Source organism: Scatophagus argus, chromosome 2 (genome assembly GCF_020382885.2).
Source record: "Scatophagus argus isolate fScaArg1 chromosome 2, fScaArg1.pri, whole genome shotgun sequence".
Taxonomy (NCBI): Eukaryota; Metazoa; Chordata; class Actinopteri; family Scatophagidae; genus Scatophagus; species Scatophagus argus.
Window position 1 is genome coordinate 12585424 of NC_058494.1, and position 20190 is coordinate 12605613.

Genomic DNA, 20190 nt, shown 5'->3' on the forward strand with positions numbered 1-20190 from the left:
TTATTTCCATGGCCAAGCAGAAGGTAATGTGAGGTTCACACTGTACAGATAAAAGACAGGAAGGTGCATGCATTTCTTCAGTGGAGGCCTATGTTCAAGACCTGTATCATGCCAAAAGCCAGTGTTGACATTTAGAACATTGTTGAATCATGTTCAATCCTGACCACATCCTTCCTCAACCCTTGATATGTTTGTTTACATTTTTATTTGCAGTAACTTCCTGAAGTGTCCTGCTGGTTGCCTGGCAACTTCACTCTAAGAAGCGGCTGCTTCCAGCCAAGAAAGGCTTCATGAGCAAATCTTGTATGAATTTATGAGGTGCTGGTAGGCAGATTTTTTTTTTAAAAAAAACACTGAACAGACTAGCTCTTTCTCTCTGTTTCCAGTCTTTATGCTAAGCTAAGCTGAGTGTTACCATCTTCATAATGAACAAACTCACTGATATGAAAGTGGCAACGATTTTCTCATCCATTTTTGCATATTTCACAAAAACTATTCCTTTAATTGGCAAGTCTTAGTTCCCTAAACTTAACCCCGCTTCATGTGCCATAAGGTGATACTAGAGAACTGAAAAGATAAAATCAAAACCAGTGCAAGATAAACAAACATGAATGTTTCGTCTGATATCTTCATGAAACATAATCCATGTAGTACTGTTTCTCCTCCAAAACATATTTAGTTGAATCATTATGCACTCAGGTTTTAATTCACGTGACATCGTCACACATTATGCTCCTGGGTTTGACTGTGGAACTGTTCTGTTGGCTAAGAACTAATTCTCTGCACATGGCATAAGTGCTTTTTTATGATCATTGTAAAATATTTCACTCAGGAAGATGGATGAATTGCTGAGTAGAAAAGTGTTCATTGCAATTTGAATTGCTGCTGGTGTTAAATTGAAATCACAGTGAGCTGGTGAATGGGGTGACATTTTTTCCCCCTTGCAAGTGGAGGTCAATGAGGCTTTGATGAATCTAGTCTGCCATTCACACTAGTGATTTATTATTCATTGAATTCTGCTTAAATCAGGTTTCGGATGGAAAGCGGCTCTGTTTCTGTAACGCACATACACATACATAAATATACATATGTGTGACACACAGCTTGTCATTTAATCATTAATCAAAGAGCTGTATATTGATTATACAAACAGCCTTTGCTGCAGCTGTCATTAATTTAATCTGGTTTAAGAAAAGAAGAGAGATTAAATGGTAAAAACTCATATGACTTAACTGAAATGACTTTTGAATGTTTTAGAAACTAAACTCCTGGACTCCTGATGGCAATTAGACTCTACAAAAACAAAGCATTTTGCATTGTCCTGTTGTTAAAATGTAACAAATTGTGAAAAGAGCCTATAGCAAAAGAGGTTTTGGAGCATGTGGTCAAAAGAAGGACAGAGATGTCAAAGAAGTGGGACACCAGGACATGAAGCCATAAATCTGGTCTGACTTGGGCAAACCAGAATGTCTGACCACTGCAGATCCACCGAGAGCCTCGGGCCAGAGACCACAGCTAACCTGCCTGAGATGCCACAAGGTGTTTGTCATCACATAAAAAAGGGGATCACTGGATCATTCATAGTTCAATAAGTTCAAATAACTGCAGAGGAAGTGCGGGTTATGTCGGGTTCATTGGTTGTCATATATATGAATGGGGATTCAAAGCTATGTTTGGAGAATGAGGGCATTCAAGGGCAGATAGCAAGCAAACAGCGTTGGCACCAGCTCTTAGACGTAGAATCAGAAAATGCCTCTCGTTCCAGAGGGTGAGGACAAACATCTTATTTTGTTAATGTGGAGAACCTGTTGCAGGAAATGTATGGTATTTATTATGGAGGATAACATTGACTGTGACAGGTCATCAAAAACAAGGGAGAAAAAGAAGAAGAAGTCATAGTGAGCTGCTGGATGAAGAGCTGCAGGCGACGGGTTGCACACTTGAATCTACTCAGCATGGTAACCATCTCCAATCACAATGTCCTGCCAAGAGGAATATCTCACTCTTTAGCTAGGTATTGGGATGGGTGTGAGATGGTAGCCAATTCTGTGTCTGTCTGTCTGGAGTAGCTGCTGAGTCTCCCCAAATAACATGTCTTACTGGCACAGCACTGGTGCTAGACCGAAAGCAAATCATGCCAGGACTAAAGTCGTCCACCCACCAAATTAAAAAAGAAAGCACCCATGCTCAGAGCACCACCTGAACTCTCAATGCAGAACAGGCATGGTGTCTCTACTGTCTCTAAACAAATCTGTGATGACACTAACCTTGTTGAAACTAGGAAAACTAACCACACCACTAGCATAAAAGCTGACTAAAACTTACAAGCACCCAAGAAAAAGCTCCAAAACCACATGTAGGCAGACAGCATAAAGAACTATTGGTGACTTCCCGACCTGATGAGCCTGACACCGTTCTGACTGGGGACTCACCAAACATGTAAGAAGGGTAAAGACTGACTCACCTGCAGGGAGATAACAGGGCTGTGGCCAGCTGTCCTCTCTACAGCAAGAATAATAACAGGAAGATTATTATTCACACTGGATCTTTTCATATCCTGTGAAGGAAAACTGCTCAAAAACTGTGTGACTGTCAGACCTTGGGAAAGGAATCAAATCCTTTAAGCAGCAACTTGAACCTTTCAGCTACTACCTGCTGTCTTGATATTCTGCCCACAAGCTCTTTAAGCATGTATTTAACTGAATAGCACTACTATGTATAGTCAATGTTCTTTTCAATCAGAGGCATCCAGAGTTGTCTTTTTTTAAGAAAACAAAAACAAAAAATGCAACTCTGGATGCCTCAGTAATTTGCAACCACAAGCCCATATGAAACCCACATTTTCTTTTTGTTTGTTTTGTTGTTGTTGTTGTTTTCCAAGGAAAGATCATAGAAAAGCTGCTTTTCAGCGACTTCACACTTTCTTTGTGTTAAAAAAATTCTTTAATGCCTTGCAGTCTGGATTTCGACCACAAGGCAGACTGTACTTGAAAAGCTTAAAAAAATTGGTTTTCGTTTGACTGGATTTCAGTGCTGCATTTAACACAGTTGACCATAAGTTATTGCTACTGACAGGTAGCAATAACGCTGATGGTGGACTTTCTGTTACATCAAACTGGACATCAAACTGGTTCAAATCATACCTAGAAAATAGGGACTACTTTGCGTCAGTTGGTAATCTGAGTGAATAAATATCATATGGAGCTCCTCAGAGGTCTATTCTCAGACCTCTTACATCCAGAATCTACTGACACAGATTAAGGAATATTATAGTGTCTCATACCATACTTACGTGGGTGGCACGCAGCTCCACATACAGTAACAGTTACACCCCATGACTACAGTCCCATAACTACTGAATAAGTGCTAGAAACCTTGGTGTAGTCATGGCCTCAGACCTGAATTTCAACAGTCCTACAATTTACAAAATTAGCCTACAACCACCCTAAAAACATACACTATATTGACAAAAGTATCCAGACAAATCTCTTTATGGGGCTGCATTTCAGGGGTTGCGCTGGGCCCTGTACTTCCAGTGAAGGAAATCTTAATGCTTCAGCACACCTTTTTGTCCATCAGTGCCTGACCTCACTATTGCTCTACTCCAGGAATGGGCAAAAAATTCCCACAGAAATACCCCAAAATCTTGTGAAAAGCCTTCCCAGTAGAGTGGAAGCTCTCTACGTATTTAGAATGCAATGCCAATAAAGTCCTTGTTGGTGTAATGGTCAGGTGCTCCAATACTTTTGTCTGTGTAGTGCAGCAAGAACTAAAAGATTTATGTCTACACAAAATATAGAAAAACATTTCCCAAAACTTATTTTCAGCAAGCTAGACTATTGTAATGCTGTCTTTACAGGCCTCAGTAAGAAATCAATCAGATAGCTGCACCTCATCCAGAATGCTGCTGCCAGAGTCCTCAGTTACACAATGAAAATACATTATACTGGTGCTTGAATCACTGCACTGGCTTCCTGTGTGTGTCAAAGGGTAAATTTCAAAGTTCTATAACTTATGTGTAAAGCATCAAATGGTCTTAATACATCTCCAACTTACACTACAAAGCATCCATGTGTAAAAATTTACCTTGTCCATAGCTGTTAAATGTTCTGCTATGTTCACCAGTTTGTCACTCTGTCTGTCTGGTTTTTCTCTGGGGATAGCTGTCTGCTGTGGCTGAAAACGACACTGAGAGAGAATCAAAACAGTAAATTTTGTGTTATTTCCTCAGTTTCCCAGAATGCAGCTGGACAGTCTCCAGGAGTAGTGGAGGTACACTTTTTGCACTTGGCTACATGTGGATTATTTGTGGACATGAGCAATACAAGAAAATGTAAGAGCAGATATTGGTACCATTTTAAAACTTAAAAAAGTAAAATCACATTGTTGACAGTAAAATATTGCATGATGAGCATCTGAAATCTGATTTCTCTCTGCTTTTTTGTCCTCCTTCACTTCTTATCGACAACCTCGACCAGCGGCAGCTGTCAGCTCCATGTGAGAAAGATCATAAGATTCTGCCTACAGTCAGGTGAGCCGATCAAAATCCAGATGAATGTGAATGTTGGGAGGATTGATGGGTGAACAGATGGGTGTCGGAACAAGAAGGGGAGGAAGTAAACACAACACACAAATTAAAAACCTCTTCAGCACTTTGATCTGTTCTCATTTTTTTATTTTATTTTTTCCATCACTAAGCCTGGAGGACTCTTTAAAAATCAGTTTAGAGCTCTAAAGGCTTATTTATTGAAAAATAATCTTGTACCCTTTATCTTTGTCCTCTGTACTCTTCTTTCTTTTTGTGAACAGAGATGATTGCATTGACCGATGTTGCCTCAGACTTCGGGTTCAGTCTGATAAATGACTCTGCCCATCATTGGAGAAGGGGGAAAAAAGCAAAGGAGATAACCTGGTTGTCCATCATCTTTGAAGGTAGACTGAAGTCTCAATACCGAGTTTCTCTGCAGTCACATGCTTCTTCATGTGTATATTTTCCAACTTAAACCCTTATTTTTGGTAAGACAGTTTCAAAAGTCAGAAGCTGTGTGTCAGATCACAGGCCAAGATCTTGCGGAAATGATAATTCTGTAGTCAAAGGGTTAACGTGAAAGTTTGTTGGTAACAAAGGTCTTTGCTCCATGACTGCAATGACACCAGCAATCATTGCAGCCCAGTTCCAGGAAAACGTACTGCTTTTTATTTCCAGCAAGTTACAGTACAACAGCTGCTATAACAACTACAGTCAAGCAGACCATTCGGGCTTACTTTCAGCTCTTCAAATCCATGCATGTTCCTCATCGTCCTACATTTACTGTTCTCTGGGGTAGAAACTGCTTCTCTGTACCACCAGGTAATTTGCCACAGTCGTTTCTGTTCAGGCTTTTGGGTGAGCTGTTGACCCAGCCAATCTGTGTCTATTTCTTTTGCATCCGTCCTTCACGTTTCCCGTCATTATAGACAGTCTCTGCACAGCGCCACCTGGCCGCGGCGGAAGTCCCTGCAGGGGCAAAGACGCCTGTATTTGGGGGAATGTCCTGCACAGCTGAAGAGGAGGGGTTCCCGCTGGAGGCCGCACTCTCGCCGCACCACAGAGAAGGCTGGAAGGATGTGGTTCATCTCAGAGTCTACCACATCACACTGCACCTCCAACCTGAGGGGTGAAACAGAGGAGCAGGGGTCTGTATACGACATAAAGTAAAGCAGTAAACAGCACTGGCTTTATTCAGGGGAAGATATTCTTCAGAAGACAATAAACTTAGAAATTAGAAGTAATGAAAGAAATTTTTTCTTTATTTGTGACAAGCTGCAAGAAAGTAGAACTGGTAAAATCTTAAAATAAATGGAAAATACAGAGAGGAAAAGGACAACATTTCATCACAAAACAGATGCCAATTCATAAGGAGTAAAACAAAATTTAGGGAGAAAGAGTTAAGTGCGAGGCAGGTATGAGATGTCACCATGAGACAGATAACTGTCAGAGAACAGACCTGATCTACGAGAACAGAACAGAAGGAGAGCAGCACTGTAAACCGAGACAGACGGAGAAAAGCATTGAACACATAAGATACTTGGAGGATGAAACGAGCAAAGAATAAGAGCTGAAAAGCGATAGCAGTCAGAAAGGGGATGTTTGGAGGAGAGAATCGAACACCAGCAGGTTTCTAGTCTCAGAGCTCCAAAAGAAGTTCAGCATGTGAAAGTTTCTTGTTCAACTTCCTGGAGCTGGTACAGTAAACTGACTAAATATCTGGTGAGATCTGGCTTCACTTGGTCTAAATGTCAACTAGTATAATAGAAATTATTCAGCCAGGCAGTGCAGAAAAGCATGGATGAAGAGTAAACACTGGGAGCCTTCTAAATACAGACGCCTTGTGATTGTGATTTTTGTGCTTCAAGCTGAAAAAACATCCAAAAATTACTTGTTTGTTTGAGAGATTTGTTGGAGAGAAAATGAGACAGCCATCATCGTCATCATCGTGATTGTTGTGAGCATGACAAAAAAACGACACATGACGTATTTAGAGGCAGAAATCATCAGTCTTCTTGCTTCATGGTAAACTAAAGGAGTGGTGCACCTGCTTGTTGGGACTAAACTTTCTAATGCAGCTTTCAGCTCTACAGACCCCGTGTAAGTCTGCTGGATGTAACTTCAGGGTGACTCACCCGTGCAGAGCCTCCTTGTTGTTGATGAAGCGGAAGTGAGCAGGCTCACAGATGAAAGCAGCTGAATGGCATGCCTCCACACAGGACTGGCCTTCTTGAGATACCATCAGCCTGAGGGAGCTGAGAGGAGGCCAGACGGGGGGAGCTGTCATATTGGATGCCCAGCCAAGAGCTGTGGAATTGGGCAGGGGCACAAACAGAGGTCCTGTAATCCTGCTGCCACCAGAAGACCCCAGTCTGGAGAGGTTGGCGGGAATGAAGGAAGCCTCTGGGGCGCAGAAGTCCTGGAGGTGAAAGATATGGTGGTTTGTGCAGTCATATAATGTGCTAGAAGAAGAATGGATTTTCATTGTGTTCGTATACAGAGTAGTAATGTAAAGGAGATATTAAAGGAGAAGTTCACATTTTTTCATGCACACTGAAACAGTTTTGTTTTTCTCTCTTTCTGAGCTGTGGCAGAGGGACAGTAACACAAAGACGGAACTTTATCTTGATAAGACCTGTGGAAGATCCTCAATACTATGACTAACTGAGACTTCTGAAATGTCATTTTAGCTTCAGCTAAACTCTGGAATACATATTTTCTGCAGAAAATGAGATTGTGGATTTTTTTTTAAATCTCTTTAAGAAGGGATCTCTATATGACCAGTATGAACCTGAGTATTATTTAAAGATGGACTTGATGATTGAAAGACAGCGCTAACTTGGCTGAGCTCCTACAGGCACATCACAATCACTAATGCATGTTTAGTTTTCACACTCAGGTTTTCTTTAGGACAGTAGAATAAGTGACACATAAACAGTGAAGAAAGCACAAATGTTGACTTACGTTAAATCTTTTGGTAAACAGAGATCTAGTTACTCGTGTTTGTCTTACAGTATAAATGCCGTAGTACATGTGTCCACACCGGCTGCTGCACGAATGGAGGCGATCAACCAATTAAGTGAAACATTATCAAAACTGCAACATGGCCCAGTGCCAAATCCAAATCGCAGGAGCTTCAAGTTTTTGATGACCGTAAAGTGTCACAACATACCATGATAAATGAAACATTGGGGTGCTACAGAAATGCTCCGGCCTACAAATCAAGCTCTCCACTCACCCACAGAAAACACTTGTTTAGTACACACCCCAGCAGAAATCACATCATCAACATTTATATATATATATATATATATTTTTTTTTTTTTTTTTTTTTTTTGATGAAAATGACATGCAAAAATTACAGCTCCCACTAAAAGTGTTACTCATCGCAAGACCTGTCAAAATAATTGAAGCATAATATGAAATTTTGTGCACATCGCTCAGACCAGCTCTGCAGTTTATCTGACATCTCATATGGGATCATGAAAAAAATCTCTCCTTCATCCCAGTCCTTCATCACCATCATGTCTGCACTTCTGCTCTTCCTCCTCTCTCATTCCTCTTCATTAGCAGCCAGAGGACATATATGTGGTTTGTAATGAGAGTTAGCATGTAAATTAATCACACTCACACATACACAAGCAGAGATACACAGTGTTCTGGGTGTTGAAATCACACAATGATGAAATATTGAGTAGAGTGGGGAGTTAAGAGCTGGTGAAAAGGAAGTCCAGTATGCATGAGAGAGGGAAGACAAGCAGCTGAGAGAGAGAGAGAGAGAGAGAGAGTCTCTGCACATGTGTGTTGTGTCCAGTGCTGTGTGTATGCCTGTCCTCACATAAACTGGTGCTCACCTGATGCTGTATGTAGGAATGGACTCTCTCCAGCATCCCCTCGCAGGTGTACTCATAAGGCAGATACGGCTCAACCTGAAAACCAGAAACGCACAAACACTGTCCTCACTGTGTGCTTTCCATATTATTTTCCACATTTTTTTAAAAACACATCAAAGTCTACCTTTTGCTGTCACTTCGTTGTTCACACTAATTGCATTAAATTGTCTCTTTTCTTATTAATTTCAACAGATGAATGTTTCTATTGTCACATTTCTGTGAAGCCTAATCACAGTGTGTCCCCGCTTGGAAACTCATTAGGCTTTATTTGCATACCAATAGATCATCCCTTGCTGTGCTGCGCCGGCTTTATATCTTAAGCACAATTTTGATTGGGCTAATTAGAAATGAGCTAGAAACACTATACGTAGATTCTTTTGTGCTTCTCGCTAATACCAGCATGTTCGAAACACGCTAACAAACTGTCTGACACACTGGATGAATGTAACATGTTGCAACTGCAATGGCAGGATTAAAACAAATTAAATTATCTGATTTTAAAATCGGCTTCATAATGTTGATATCCTATACAGAAATCTTCCACACTCTGTCATAATGTTAAATAAAACTTTGCTATATGGTTAAAATATAATGTTATAAAAGTGTCACAAATGAGAAGACCTTGCCCCACCTTTAAAGGCTGACATCAGTCTTCAGAGAGATGGAAGTGGCTTGTCTTTACACCCTAAGGCAAAAGACCTGCCTTTCTAAATGATACTCGACTCACTAAATTGCATTTCCAATCTGAAATCAAAGCAGTCTAATGCTCAACCATGTGTGAAATCAGACTTGGCCTATTTCAAGTGAAAACCACTGAGAAGCAAGTACGCAGAGGTGGTGCAATTTAAAAAAGTTATGCACGCCGCAAATCTGATCAAAGCTGTATGTTAATCTGCTTTGTAAGCTGGAGCAGAAAGTAAACGTGGACACACAAGCTTCCTGTGGTAACGATCGACTGCATGTAGTCCCTCCGTTACTCTCTGTCACGTCTCTCATTTAGCTTTGCTTAACCAGGCAAAGTGGCTCAGAGCACGTTCTCATTCAGAGGAGTGACCTTGGGGACTAATTCATTAAAAAAAAAAAATTGACAAAACTTAAATCAAAAACTAAATTGCACTTTCTCAAAACAAACAAACAAAAAAAATTAACTATCAAACTTTTTCATATGTGGTTTGGAAAATAAGTTTCACTTGTTAGTATAAAACAAAGCCAATAACAACCATTAATTGTACAAATGACAGGCTGGAGGGATGGAGGGAAACTGAAGAACAGACAATGAAAAATAAAGAGACAGAAAGGAGGAACAGAAGAAGGAAAGAGGATAACAAAACCAAGGGTGAGACAGAAGGCAAGAAAGAGACGAAGAAAGGATTTAGTGGAACATGAGGATTTGTCAGCCAGCCAGAGATTGCTTTGTCCTGCATGACTGAACATGAGCCTCTGCCACACACTGTGTGTGTGTGTGTGTGTGTGTGTGTATCTTGAAGTTAATGGCTGTACTGTGTGGGTAAGGCTCTGATCTGTACAGTTTCGGGGACTCTCCAATTGTGTTTATGTGTTTGGATAGATGCAAAAGACGAATATTATCTCACTTTGTGTGTATATGTGTGTGTGTGTGTGTGTTTGCCGGGGCATTGTGCCTCCAGTGAAGGGTGAAGGGGTCCATCAGCTCTCTCTCAGTGGTGTGACAGTGCAGACGGAGACAGAGCAGTCAGCCAGTGCTGCTGAACTGTAGCTTGTCTGATAACACAAATGAGATGCAGAGAGGAGACACACACACACGCACGCACACACACACACACAGACAAACACACACATGACAGAAACACCTTTCCTCTAATCTCCATGCACACTACTTTCTAATCTGCTGAAGCCACAAACTATTACAGAACGTTTAAAGGATCATGCAGACAGCTGTCTTCCTGATCCCCCAGCGCCCCTCATGCAGGAGCTTTACTGTGGCTCGATCACACAATGAAATACAATATAGAATTAACAAGATGGATAAAATAGAATGAAATAATGCTAAAGCCATGTCATAACTCATGTGAAGTATCATATGCAATGAGCAAGACTTCTTAAATAGACTTCTTCTGTAAATAGAGCTTTGTCAGATCTAAAAAAATAACTTAAAGAAGAGCAAAAGGACAACAAAGGGCTGTGAATGAATCTCCTGTTATCTTTGTGCTTGTAATGACAAGAGGCACTTTTTTTCTGCAATATTCATTCATGTGTAGGTGCATCGCCTGAGATAATGCTTTCTCTAGACAAGCTGTGCACAGAACGGTGATCCACTGCTTAATCTCCCATTCAAAGTGGCAATTTCATGCACTCGATGGACCTGCAACATTTGTAAACAATACTTTTGAGATGTAAAAGGTTTATGCTGTGGCTATTTTCCAGTGCAAATTAAACCTGATTGGCACATCAGCCTTCACATTTAATGAAAACACAAAGCTTTCGTAACTGCACAGACATATAGTCGATCTGGGCCTCAGATTCCCTCTCAATCTTTCTGTTTGTCTGTCTGAATGTTCATCTCTCCATATTCTTTTCCAGTTTCTCCTCCTTCACTGTGATTTCCAGAAAGATTTAATCTCTTCGGCTGACTCTTTAATTAACCTGCCTCCCACTCTTGGCAGTTCCTGGCATCCTCATATTCTCTATCAGCCTACACTATCTGTGTGGAAAAATTCAACATTTCACAATATCAGACTGCTACCAACATGCTGGCAAAACTCCAATGTGAATGAATCTACTGAGCTTTTATATCAGTGTTTAAAAACCTTCTATCTCAGCTCACAGCGACAAGAGGTCCAGAACTTTACTGTGACTTCATCACCACTCCCAGATGTTAGAGGCAAAAAAAAAGAAAAAAAAACAGAAAACAGAAGAACAGAAAACAGACTTTTCTATTTCAATTTAAGATTATTAAGATTATTTCAGCTTAGCTGCATCGGATACAATAAGAAGTACTTTTACACAGTGTCAAGTCTTGTCTTTATTCCTGTGAATCACAGTGAGTTAGAGTACCTTGGTCCTCATGATTTCCCTGATGGCAGAGTCAAACTCCAGGGAGTTGTTGTAGTCCACTGTCATGACATGAGGTCTGCCGATGTACTGTTCGGCATACGGGTGCTGAGAGGACACCTGCAGAAAACACATGCAGACCATACAGCAAGAGATCTATATGTCAAAGGCAAACGTCTTACACAGGTTACAGGGTTTTTGTTGATTTACACCAACTTGAGCTTTTCCTCACAATGATGAGAATGCTGTCTTTGTTCAGAAATAACTTTCAGTATTCGGTTGTATGCACATCATAATCCATGTTGAAACCTATGTCATGGCACAACTTGCAAAGTTTCTCTACTCTACTTCTCTCTTTGATATGATACGTTTAGAGCACCATTTTAAAGATTCTCCCCTCAGGCCCATAAAAAACTACACTACAAGAATTTCTTGAAAGTTCTGTTCACAATCATTAGTAGCCACATAGATCATGTTGCTCGAGGAATGCTTTGTTCCAGCCTCTCATCAAGCACAAGTGCTGTCTGCACTTACAGTTTGGACCAGTTCTTTCAAAGGGTCTACTGATGGATAAACTAACTTGGCTGGTGGTGAAAACTGCAGTAGCCAAAATACTCTCATCAGTGAATGATGGTGGGGAATGATGCACAATAATGAGCTTACTTCTCTGGAAGTGGGCTTGCCTCTGAAGAACTCGTGATTGAGGGAGCTGTGAGGTGGATGAAACTTAGGCTGCAGGAAGATGCAGCCATTGGCTATCGCCTCCAGAGGTGCTGGGCCTTCGTAAGGGAAACCAAATCCAATGAACAGCTAGAAGGAAAAAAAAAAAACCAGGACTGTCATTTTGTAACTATGGTAGTTAACTTCAACGTATATTCAGATCAGTTATCGTAATGTGTTGTGTCTGGAGAAGTGGGTCTTCTAAAAGGAAAGAGACAGAGTCAAAATCTCACACAGAATGAAACTGGTGGGGAGAATTCAGCAGATAAACGATGGGTATATGTAATATTGTCTTCAGTGTCTTGCCTTGGCCTTGCGCAGCAGTTGCTGCAGCTCATGCTGAGGCAGCAGGCCGTGGTTCTTCACGAAGGCCGGGACCTCTGGCGGTCTCTGGGTCTCATAATACACTGTGCCGTGGACCTCCATGTACCTGTGGAGAATCTGCAGGAAACCTTCCTTACCCTGCTGGGAGAGGATGGGTAGGAAAGATGTGTTGGTGATATCGAGTGCAGAGGTTGAAGAGAGGAGGGAGTGTGTCAGAAAAGAACTGCGTAGAGAAGAATATGATTTAAGTCTCTATCTCTCTATCTCTGAGTGCATAGCTTTATGTTTTTTGGTGTCAGCATCTCTGTTTCCTTCAAAATCGTAAATACTGGAAAGATCATATAAAAACACCATTTACATATAAACACAACTTGTGTGTACAATAGTGTTTTCAAGGATGTTTCAAAAAAATTTCTGCAGACACAACAGGAAATCACAGGAGATTTTCCCCCCTTGTTTACCTGGAAAATAACAAAACTACAGTGCAAGAAATGGAACAGATACTACTGGATTTCTCACAGTATGTCTCATCAGGTTAAACTTCTGTTCTCTTACCTCCTGCTCTACATTTTTACTTCTATTCTATTGCTATATGTCAAAAATCAAAATTTAGCCCCATTTTTTCTGTTGTCAAACAAATGCACAAAAAATACATGTAAACATTACAAAATGATCTCCGTTTCATCCCAGAACCACTGTCTCTACTACTTCTATGTGCAAGACAGCTATTAGATACACCTTGGACAGCTGTACAATGCTTAATCTTTACCTTACTGCCCTTCCAAGTTAGAGGTTTAATTACTAATTGATTAAAACTGACCCTGAATTGAAGAATCTGGTTTGAAAGCCTTGGAATTAAAAGTAAAAGACTATGATTTATTCACAAAGCCATCGGGTTATTTACTGAAAGGAAAAATATGATTTTTGAACAGAAAAAGAAAGATTTCAGCAGCTAGGTATCCATCCATCCATCCATTTTCTATACCGCTTATCCGTCAGAGCCGCGGGGGAGCTGGAGCCTATCCCAGCTGACTACGGTCGAGAGGCGGGGTACACCCTGGACTGGTCGCCAGTTAATCGCAGGGCCAACACACAAAGACAAACAACCACACACTCTCACACTCACACCTAGGGGCAATTTAGAGTAGCCAATTAACCTAATGTGCATGTTTTTGGTATTGTGGGAGGAAGCCGGAGTACCCGGAGAAAACCCACGCAGGCACAGGGAGAACATGCAAACTCCACATAGAAGGGCCCAGACCGGGATTCGAACCTGGAACCCTCTTGCTATGAGGCGACAGTGCTAACCACTGCACCACCGTGCCGCCCCCAGCTAGGTATCTTCCTTACAAAATTAAGATAATGGGGCTTGTATGGGTGTGAGAAGTGTGATAAAGGAGTTCCCTGCACTTACTTTGCTGTGCATTCATCTTCTGTTATATTTCTAAGGAATATTAGCTTTAAGTTTCAGTGTAAGAGAATCAGGGGCACAAGTAAAGGTTGAGCATGATGGCTGGTAAAACAGAAACAAACCAGCATCAGTTCAACTGAATTGTGAACTGAACAGAGCACAACCCTGGGTCTGAGTATTGACCAGCCCTCTGGTGTTAAACAGCTTACTGTATATCCCTGTACTGTGGTGTGGGCCCTGGCAGCCATAATTGGAGGCTGTAGTGATCAATAGCTTCCTCTGCGAGGATTATTCCCAGCCAATTAGGAGATTAGTTTGAGCGCTAAGTGCAGCAGACAACATGAATTAGCGGAAGGAGAAACACATGCTTGGAAGAGTGCAGATTCCATAACCTGCACTTGCAGCTCTTTCTCTTGCTCTCTCTGCATGTCCGTGTTAACTCCCTCAACCCTGAATTAGGACTGGTGATAAGGATGTTCTAGTGTGCTGTTTGTTTGTTTTTTAATCCCTCACCTTTATTCTTGTGATGTACACTTACATAAAGAAAGCATTCTCGCTCAGCTTCAAGCTCTTTACTGTTGCTGCCTGTCAAGCTTTCCGTTATAGCATGTCACACAAAGGAAAAGATGGTAGATTGGCACCAGAGTCTTGTTAGCATTGGAAAAAACAGGTCCTTGATTGCAGACAGAGGATGGCAAAGTCTTTTTCTGATTTGTAGTAGATGAAGCAACAAAATGATGAAATGATAGCTATAAATAAGGTGAGAGCCACTAAAGAAGACCAACATTGTTCTTAGCCACATTAGCAAAGCTGCTCCCAAATATTTCAGTTATAAGAAACTGAACTGTCATGTTGCAACCAGAACTTAACATCCTTCAAATGACCGGGTGCCTGACCAGCACTCGTGCCTTCTGACAAATGAGAGGATAAAAGGATCGGTTACAGATAAAGCTCAATGCTGCCATGCATTTGAGTGTACTTGCGATTTTGTGACAAGTAGCTTGTCATAAACCACTTCTTTGCATCCAACCCCGACAACAGCTTTGTTTGTAATGTTTGTGTGTATTCCCAGACATGTTAAAAGCTCATAGAAACTTTCTTGTACATTCATATGGGCTGTGAGATGAACAGAACAGGAATAAGTGGTGAAATAAATTAACAGGTTCTTACCTGAAGCTAACATGCATCCAGCCAGTTACATTGCAAGAGAATGGAAGAGAGAAAGAGAGAAAAAGAACAAAATCAGATTAAACTGCAGAAAGAAAACAATAGGGAAAACAAAGAAGACAGAGCTGACATTTTCTGCCTGTTCGTCAGGCTTTTGCAAATTGCAGTATTGTACTTTCAGAGCCCCTCGTTTCTGTTCGGCGCCTGTCTCTTTCACAAGACACAACTGTAGAGGAATCCAGGGCATTGTGCAGACACAGGGTGGAAAGTAATAGGCGCAATTTTTGTATGATTTTAACAATGGAGGCACAACTGTGTCCCTCTGCAGTAGACAGGGGAACAAGCAGACAGCTGCTCAGAGGAAAATGCCCGTAAATTAAAGCTTTACAATTGTGTATATACAGCCACATGAAGCTGAGCTGTAATGGTGCAAACAGCAGGGTGTGCAAAATGGATCTTTTCATTGGATTTTTCTGTTAACTCTGCAGTATATTGTTGTGGGGTATTGTTTGAGAGATTCTGCATGTGTCGCTGTTGACAGAGAATTCTGCATGAAGAATTCAGAGTTTAACCTGAACTCGTCTCCATCCAACTTAACAGAGCAACATGCAGGGAAACCTTCACATACAAATGTTTGTGAGACGGTTTATGTGTATGCATACAGGTGTAAAACATGTGCATCCATGCATTACAGTACACATACTGGGATGTGTGCATGAACACACTCGCATGTGAACATGATTAAATATGTGTGTGTATTTGCTGTACTGCTACCTTCCACATGCTGGCCTCCTTGCCGTACACCACGGCCATGTTGTTGACTTTGTTCTGCTGGATACTCCTCTTCTCCGTCTCATTCAGCTCCTCCGAAACGAAGCCCATGAATGAGTTGTCTGGTGTGTGAGCTGGATGTGTGTGTGTGTAGTAAGCAAAGGGAGGATTTTAGTAAAGAGAGGAAGAAAGAGAGAGAGAACATTACACAAAAAGAGAGAGAGTTTCATTGTGAGTGAGAGACAGATAGAAAAAGAGTCCTTGTTTGCTTCAGTTGATATACAAAGTCAGAGTGATGATTGGCTCTCTAAGTATTATAAACAGTTCTAATTATTATAAGTAATAATTTGCCATAAAGCCAACTGTTGTCAGCTATGTGAGATGGTTTTGCGATATCAAGGTGTGCTGAAATGGTACTGAATTTAAGTTTACATAATAAAGACAAACTGTATTCGTGATTATACAGTTGTTTTTCTCTTGTGGAATTACCTTTCCAAAGTTTTTACTGCATCCTCACAGTGTGATTCAGATTTTTGGCAGTATTCAATTTCATACTAAATAAAGGATCGAAATCATGGTTCCTACTGCTCTATCCGACCCACATGAAGCAGTGGTTAAAGGTTGAGTCAATCATAATAGCTTAGGACAGCGTGAATCTTGATGTCATGATGATCCTGCTGTTAAGTGCAAACTAGATGGAATGTCACTGACACAACTGTGCAGAAGAAGAGTTAAGCAGTCAATGTTTCGGTTTCAGGTGACGAACAACAAGAAGGGCTTGAAAAGAGAGCAGATCAGATATATTGTGTAGCATGAAACAGAAAAAGAAAAGAAATGAAATACGGAGCAGAGCTTGAGGAGACATTAAAATCTGTGGTGGTGCTGAAAATAGCTGTATTAGACGCATTACTCCTAATTAATGTGAACAAGCAGCCACACCTGTCAAAGAAAGTGAAAACATTGAATAGTAATCAGTTTTATCATTTTTAGAACGACTGTCAAAACTGATGACAGATTTGTGTGTGTGTGTGTGTGTGTGTGACTTTTTAGAGATTTAACTTTAATGTTTTGAAGGTATAAAATGAAAATACTTGAATTGACAGTATTTCAAAAGATTTGAGAACAGAAAAAAATCCTATTAATAATGTAATGTAATTCTGTATTATTAATCCAGTATACTGACAGTGTGTGTAGTGTGATCCAGAAAATGAAAAATGAAGCTTTTTAAATGGGAATTGGGTTTTATCCTTACGGAACATGGTCATGTACTGTCGGGCGTTGAGGTTCCAGTAGCCCCAGTTTGTCCGGTAGCCGTGCAGAGTTGCATACTCCTCGTGATTGTAAGCTGGCTCTGTCCCAAAAGTGTCAATCACTCGGATGTGACATCTATAAAGAGGCAGAACACACTTTGAAATAAAATGCTACTATTATTAACGCCCATGTATAAAAAGTATCAGGGGCACTTTTGTTTCCTGCATATATGCATCCCTGCATATAAACAAAATAACACGTAACGTATATTCACATATTTGTCACCAACTATGACTTGTAATCATTTATGAAGACCTGCCATCATGACTTTTGAACACATTTATGTTTCTATGTTTATTAACAGTTTTCTGCTCATGAATGATTTGAAAATGTGCATGAAAACACCAAACACTGTAAATAAAGTGTTCCCAAAATATCAACAAACCACATGAATAAAAGCGATGCATCTTCAGCATGAATATCTACCTACTTCATGAAGGATAGTGAGGACATCACCTGATAACTTTAAGTCTTTTGTACTTTACTTTACTTCTTTCTCATTTTCTATTAAACTTGTCAGTGACTTCACTCGCACCAGTTATAATTTTATGAGTAACAGACTCGTTTTCTCAGCTTGACTGATTTCAGACAAATCTGAGTTCTGTCTCACTTACTGGATACGCACAATAACATGTGTGGTATAAAACATGAAATGGTGACAATGGCTCAAATAATGGAATATATTTACAGGATTGTCAGGAGTACAAGCAAAAATAAACAGTTTTGCCCACTCGCCCCACCCCCCTCTCCCTCTCTCTCCTTGTCTGCCTATCTCTCTCTCTCTCCCTCAACCCAACGGCCTCCCATCTTACGCCGGGGTCTGCTCCGAGGTTTCTGCCTTATAAAATGCAGTTTTTCCTCGCCACTGTCACCAAGTGCTTGCTCAAGGGGGAATGTTGGGCTCTAGACCTGCTCTAATTGGAAAGTGTCATGAGATAACTTTTGTTGTGAATTGGCGCTATATAAATAAACTGAATTGAATTGAAGTTCAGTGGGGGGGGGGGGGGGGGTTAACAGGAATAAAATCAAATCACTTTGAGGTTTGAGGTTGTGATGGGACGCTGATGCTCTTTCCAGGTGAATGCTTAGTAACTCAGCACTGGAGCACTGGCGCCATGCGTCAGCACCCATAACACAATTGTAAATACACACACACACACACATCTCATGCATTTGCTCTCTAGCACACACATATAAAGCTCACTATGGCTTTTTCTGTAGCAATCTTTCCAGCCTGTGAGCTCAGGGGGATTAACAAGAGCTATAGGTGACATGGTCCACTTCCTCAGCTCTCTGACTCTTTCTTGGCAGATAGAGAGAGAGAGAGAGAGAGAGAGAGAGAGAGCATAGCTAGTGGTGAACAGGAATTATTCTAGTACTCTGAATAAGTGATGTTCTGTGCATTATCCTGTCACTCTAGCCAATTTCACTCAACCACAAAGGACTACTTTTATTTTAGCTAGTGATTTCCACTATTTCTTGGGATAATTGTTCAGAAAGTGCAATAATCACCCATGAAGTGATTTCTTAAAAATAAATATTTAAACTGATAACTGATGTCTTTCATGTCTTGTAATTTGATGTAGGTAAAGCAATAGTAAGAGCACATGTGAGAGGGTGTTATTGCACTGAGACACTAGCATGGTAAAATGGCTATCTATAATCAATTTTGAAAGGATTATTCTTCTTACTACATCTGTATTGTGTTTGGACTCATCTTTCTAAACAGAGTGGGCAGAGGTCTGGACTTCTCCACATATGGGAAAATTCTTTGACAGTCGAACTTTAAAACGGTAATAATGGCATATTTTAAACTTTCCTCACCATTGATTACATTTACAGCTAAATATTTTCAGTAAAAAGGAGCTGAAGCAGCTAGTAGTCACATCTGATTCCATCAGCTATGTCTGTCACATGACCCGTGCTTTTCACATCATGCAGGTTCTCTAACCTTCAACGTTGAACATTTATTAGACCTGCAATCAGCTTTGCATTCAAGCATCTGCTGCTATGAAAGACAGGGTCCTTGGGTGACTGTTTCTAGCATTTTCAGCAGGTTTAATGCAGAAAAGAAAAAATGCTTTTTTTCAGCTTTGGCTTGAGACAAAGAGACGCCTGAATCCTGTTTGACACTTCTCAGATATTTCTGTCATTGACTGCACTGATATCTCTCAGAGTGGAGCTTATAAAAACAGCCTTATCTGCACGAGAGAGAGTCAAAAAATGCACTTATCTGCACTGCCTTGTTTTGACGCACCAGAGACGAAATTCTGTAGGAAATATTGTGTGTCTATTTGTCAGGGTCATTGAAAGCTGACAATGAATTATTAATGACAAATGTTAGTTTCACTTGTCTCTGCCCTGTTTCCCTTCCCCCATCTTTCCAACCTGCACTATCACATATCACCACCTCTGAAATGGTGAAAAGGTTTCTGCCCACAGATAAGAGGTCCCGAAGGGAGGAGGGAAAAAGAAGGAGTAGAAGAAGAGGGGATAAGTGGAGGAGTAGCTGAGCTGAATATCTATCGTTAGATCAGAGTATGGGGCTAATCTGGGTTAAACGGCTGCTCAGCAAGGCTCAACAGTCCTCCGGGGTGAGGGGAATATGGCAAGGTGGTGCGTTGTCAACTACAGTCTCAGCTCTTGCCATGGGGAAAAAGAAGCATTTGCTTTTCACTGGGTGATGACAGAAACCTTAAAATTTAATTTTAAGCTGTTTTTGGAATGATCCTTTACAAGGCTCAATAAACACTTAGGAAATGCATAAAACATGAACTGATTTCATGTGTATTTGATCACAGGTCCTCAGACCAACTGAACATTTGGTGTGTGACTTGAAAGCACACAAGAATGTAAACAACATCACTTTATAAAAGAATCTACTTGTTAATAAATCTCTGAAACTTTGTCAGATATGTCAGTGTGTCAAAGATGTAATCAGCTTATTGAAGAGCATGTCTGAATGTTCATTAATAGGAAGATAAGACATTAATGAACTATTTTTGATGTTCTTCACAATACTACTATTTATTTTA

The 20190-nt window shown here is 40.6% G+C and overlaps 1 protein-coding gene across 4 annotated transcripts in view; it reads right to left on the reverse strand.

Annotated features, from left to right (window-relative positions):
* Nucleotides 1-4664: 4664 nt before the first annotated feature.
* The window catches only part of LOC124070406 (alpha-1,6-mannosylglycoprotein 6-beta-N-acetylglucosaminyltransferase B-like), a 100391-nt gene continuing 84865 nt past the window's right edge, over nt 4665-20190 (reverse strand). For 3 of the 4 annotated variants that reach the window (XM_046410306.1, XM_046410314.1, XM_046410299.1), the window contains 9 exons: nt 17097-17230; nt 15848-15978; nt 15077-15082; nt 12478-12636; nt 12115-12261; nt 11455-11571; nt 8383-8457; nt 6664-6947; nt 4665-5650 (listed from right to left, as the gene is read on the reverse strand). In XM_046410306.1, coding sequence (XP_046266262.1) covers nt 5452-5650; nt 6664-6947; nt 8383-8457; nt 11455-11571; nt 12115-12261; nt 12478-12636; nt 15077-15082; nt 15848-15978; nt 17097-17230 — 1252 coding nt within the window. In that variant the 3' untranslated portion in view covers nt 4665-5451. The remainder of the gene's footprint in view (nt 5651-6663; nt 6948-8382; nt 8458-11454; nt 11572-12114; nt 12262-12477; nt 12637-15076; nt 15083-15847; nt 15979-17096; nt 17231-20190) is intronic. The other variant, XM_046410323.1, reaches the window with a different exon arrangement.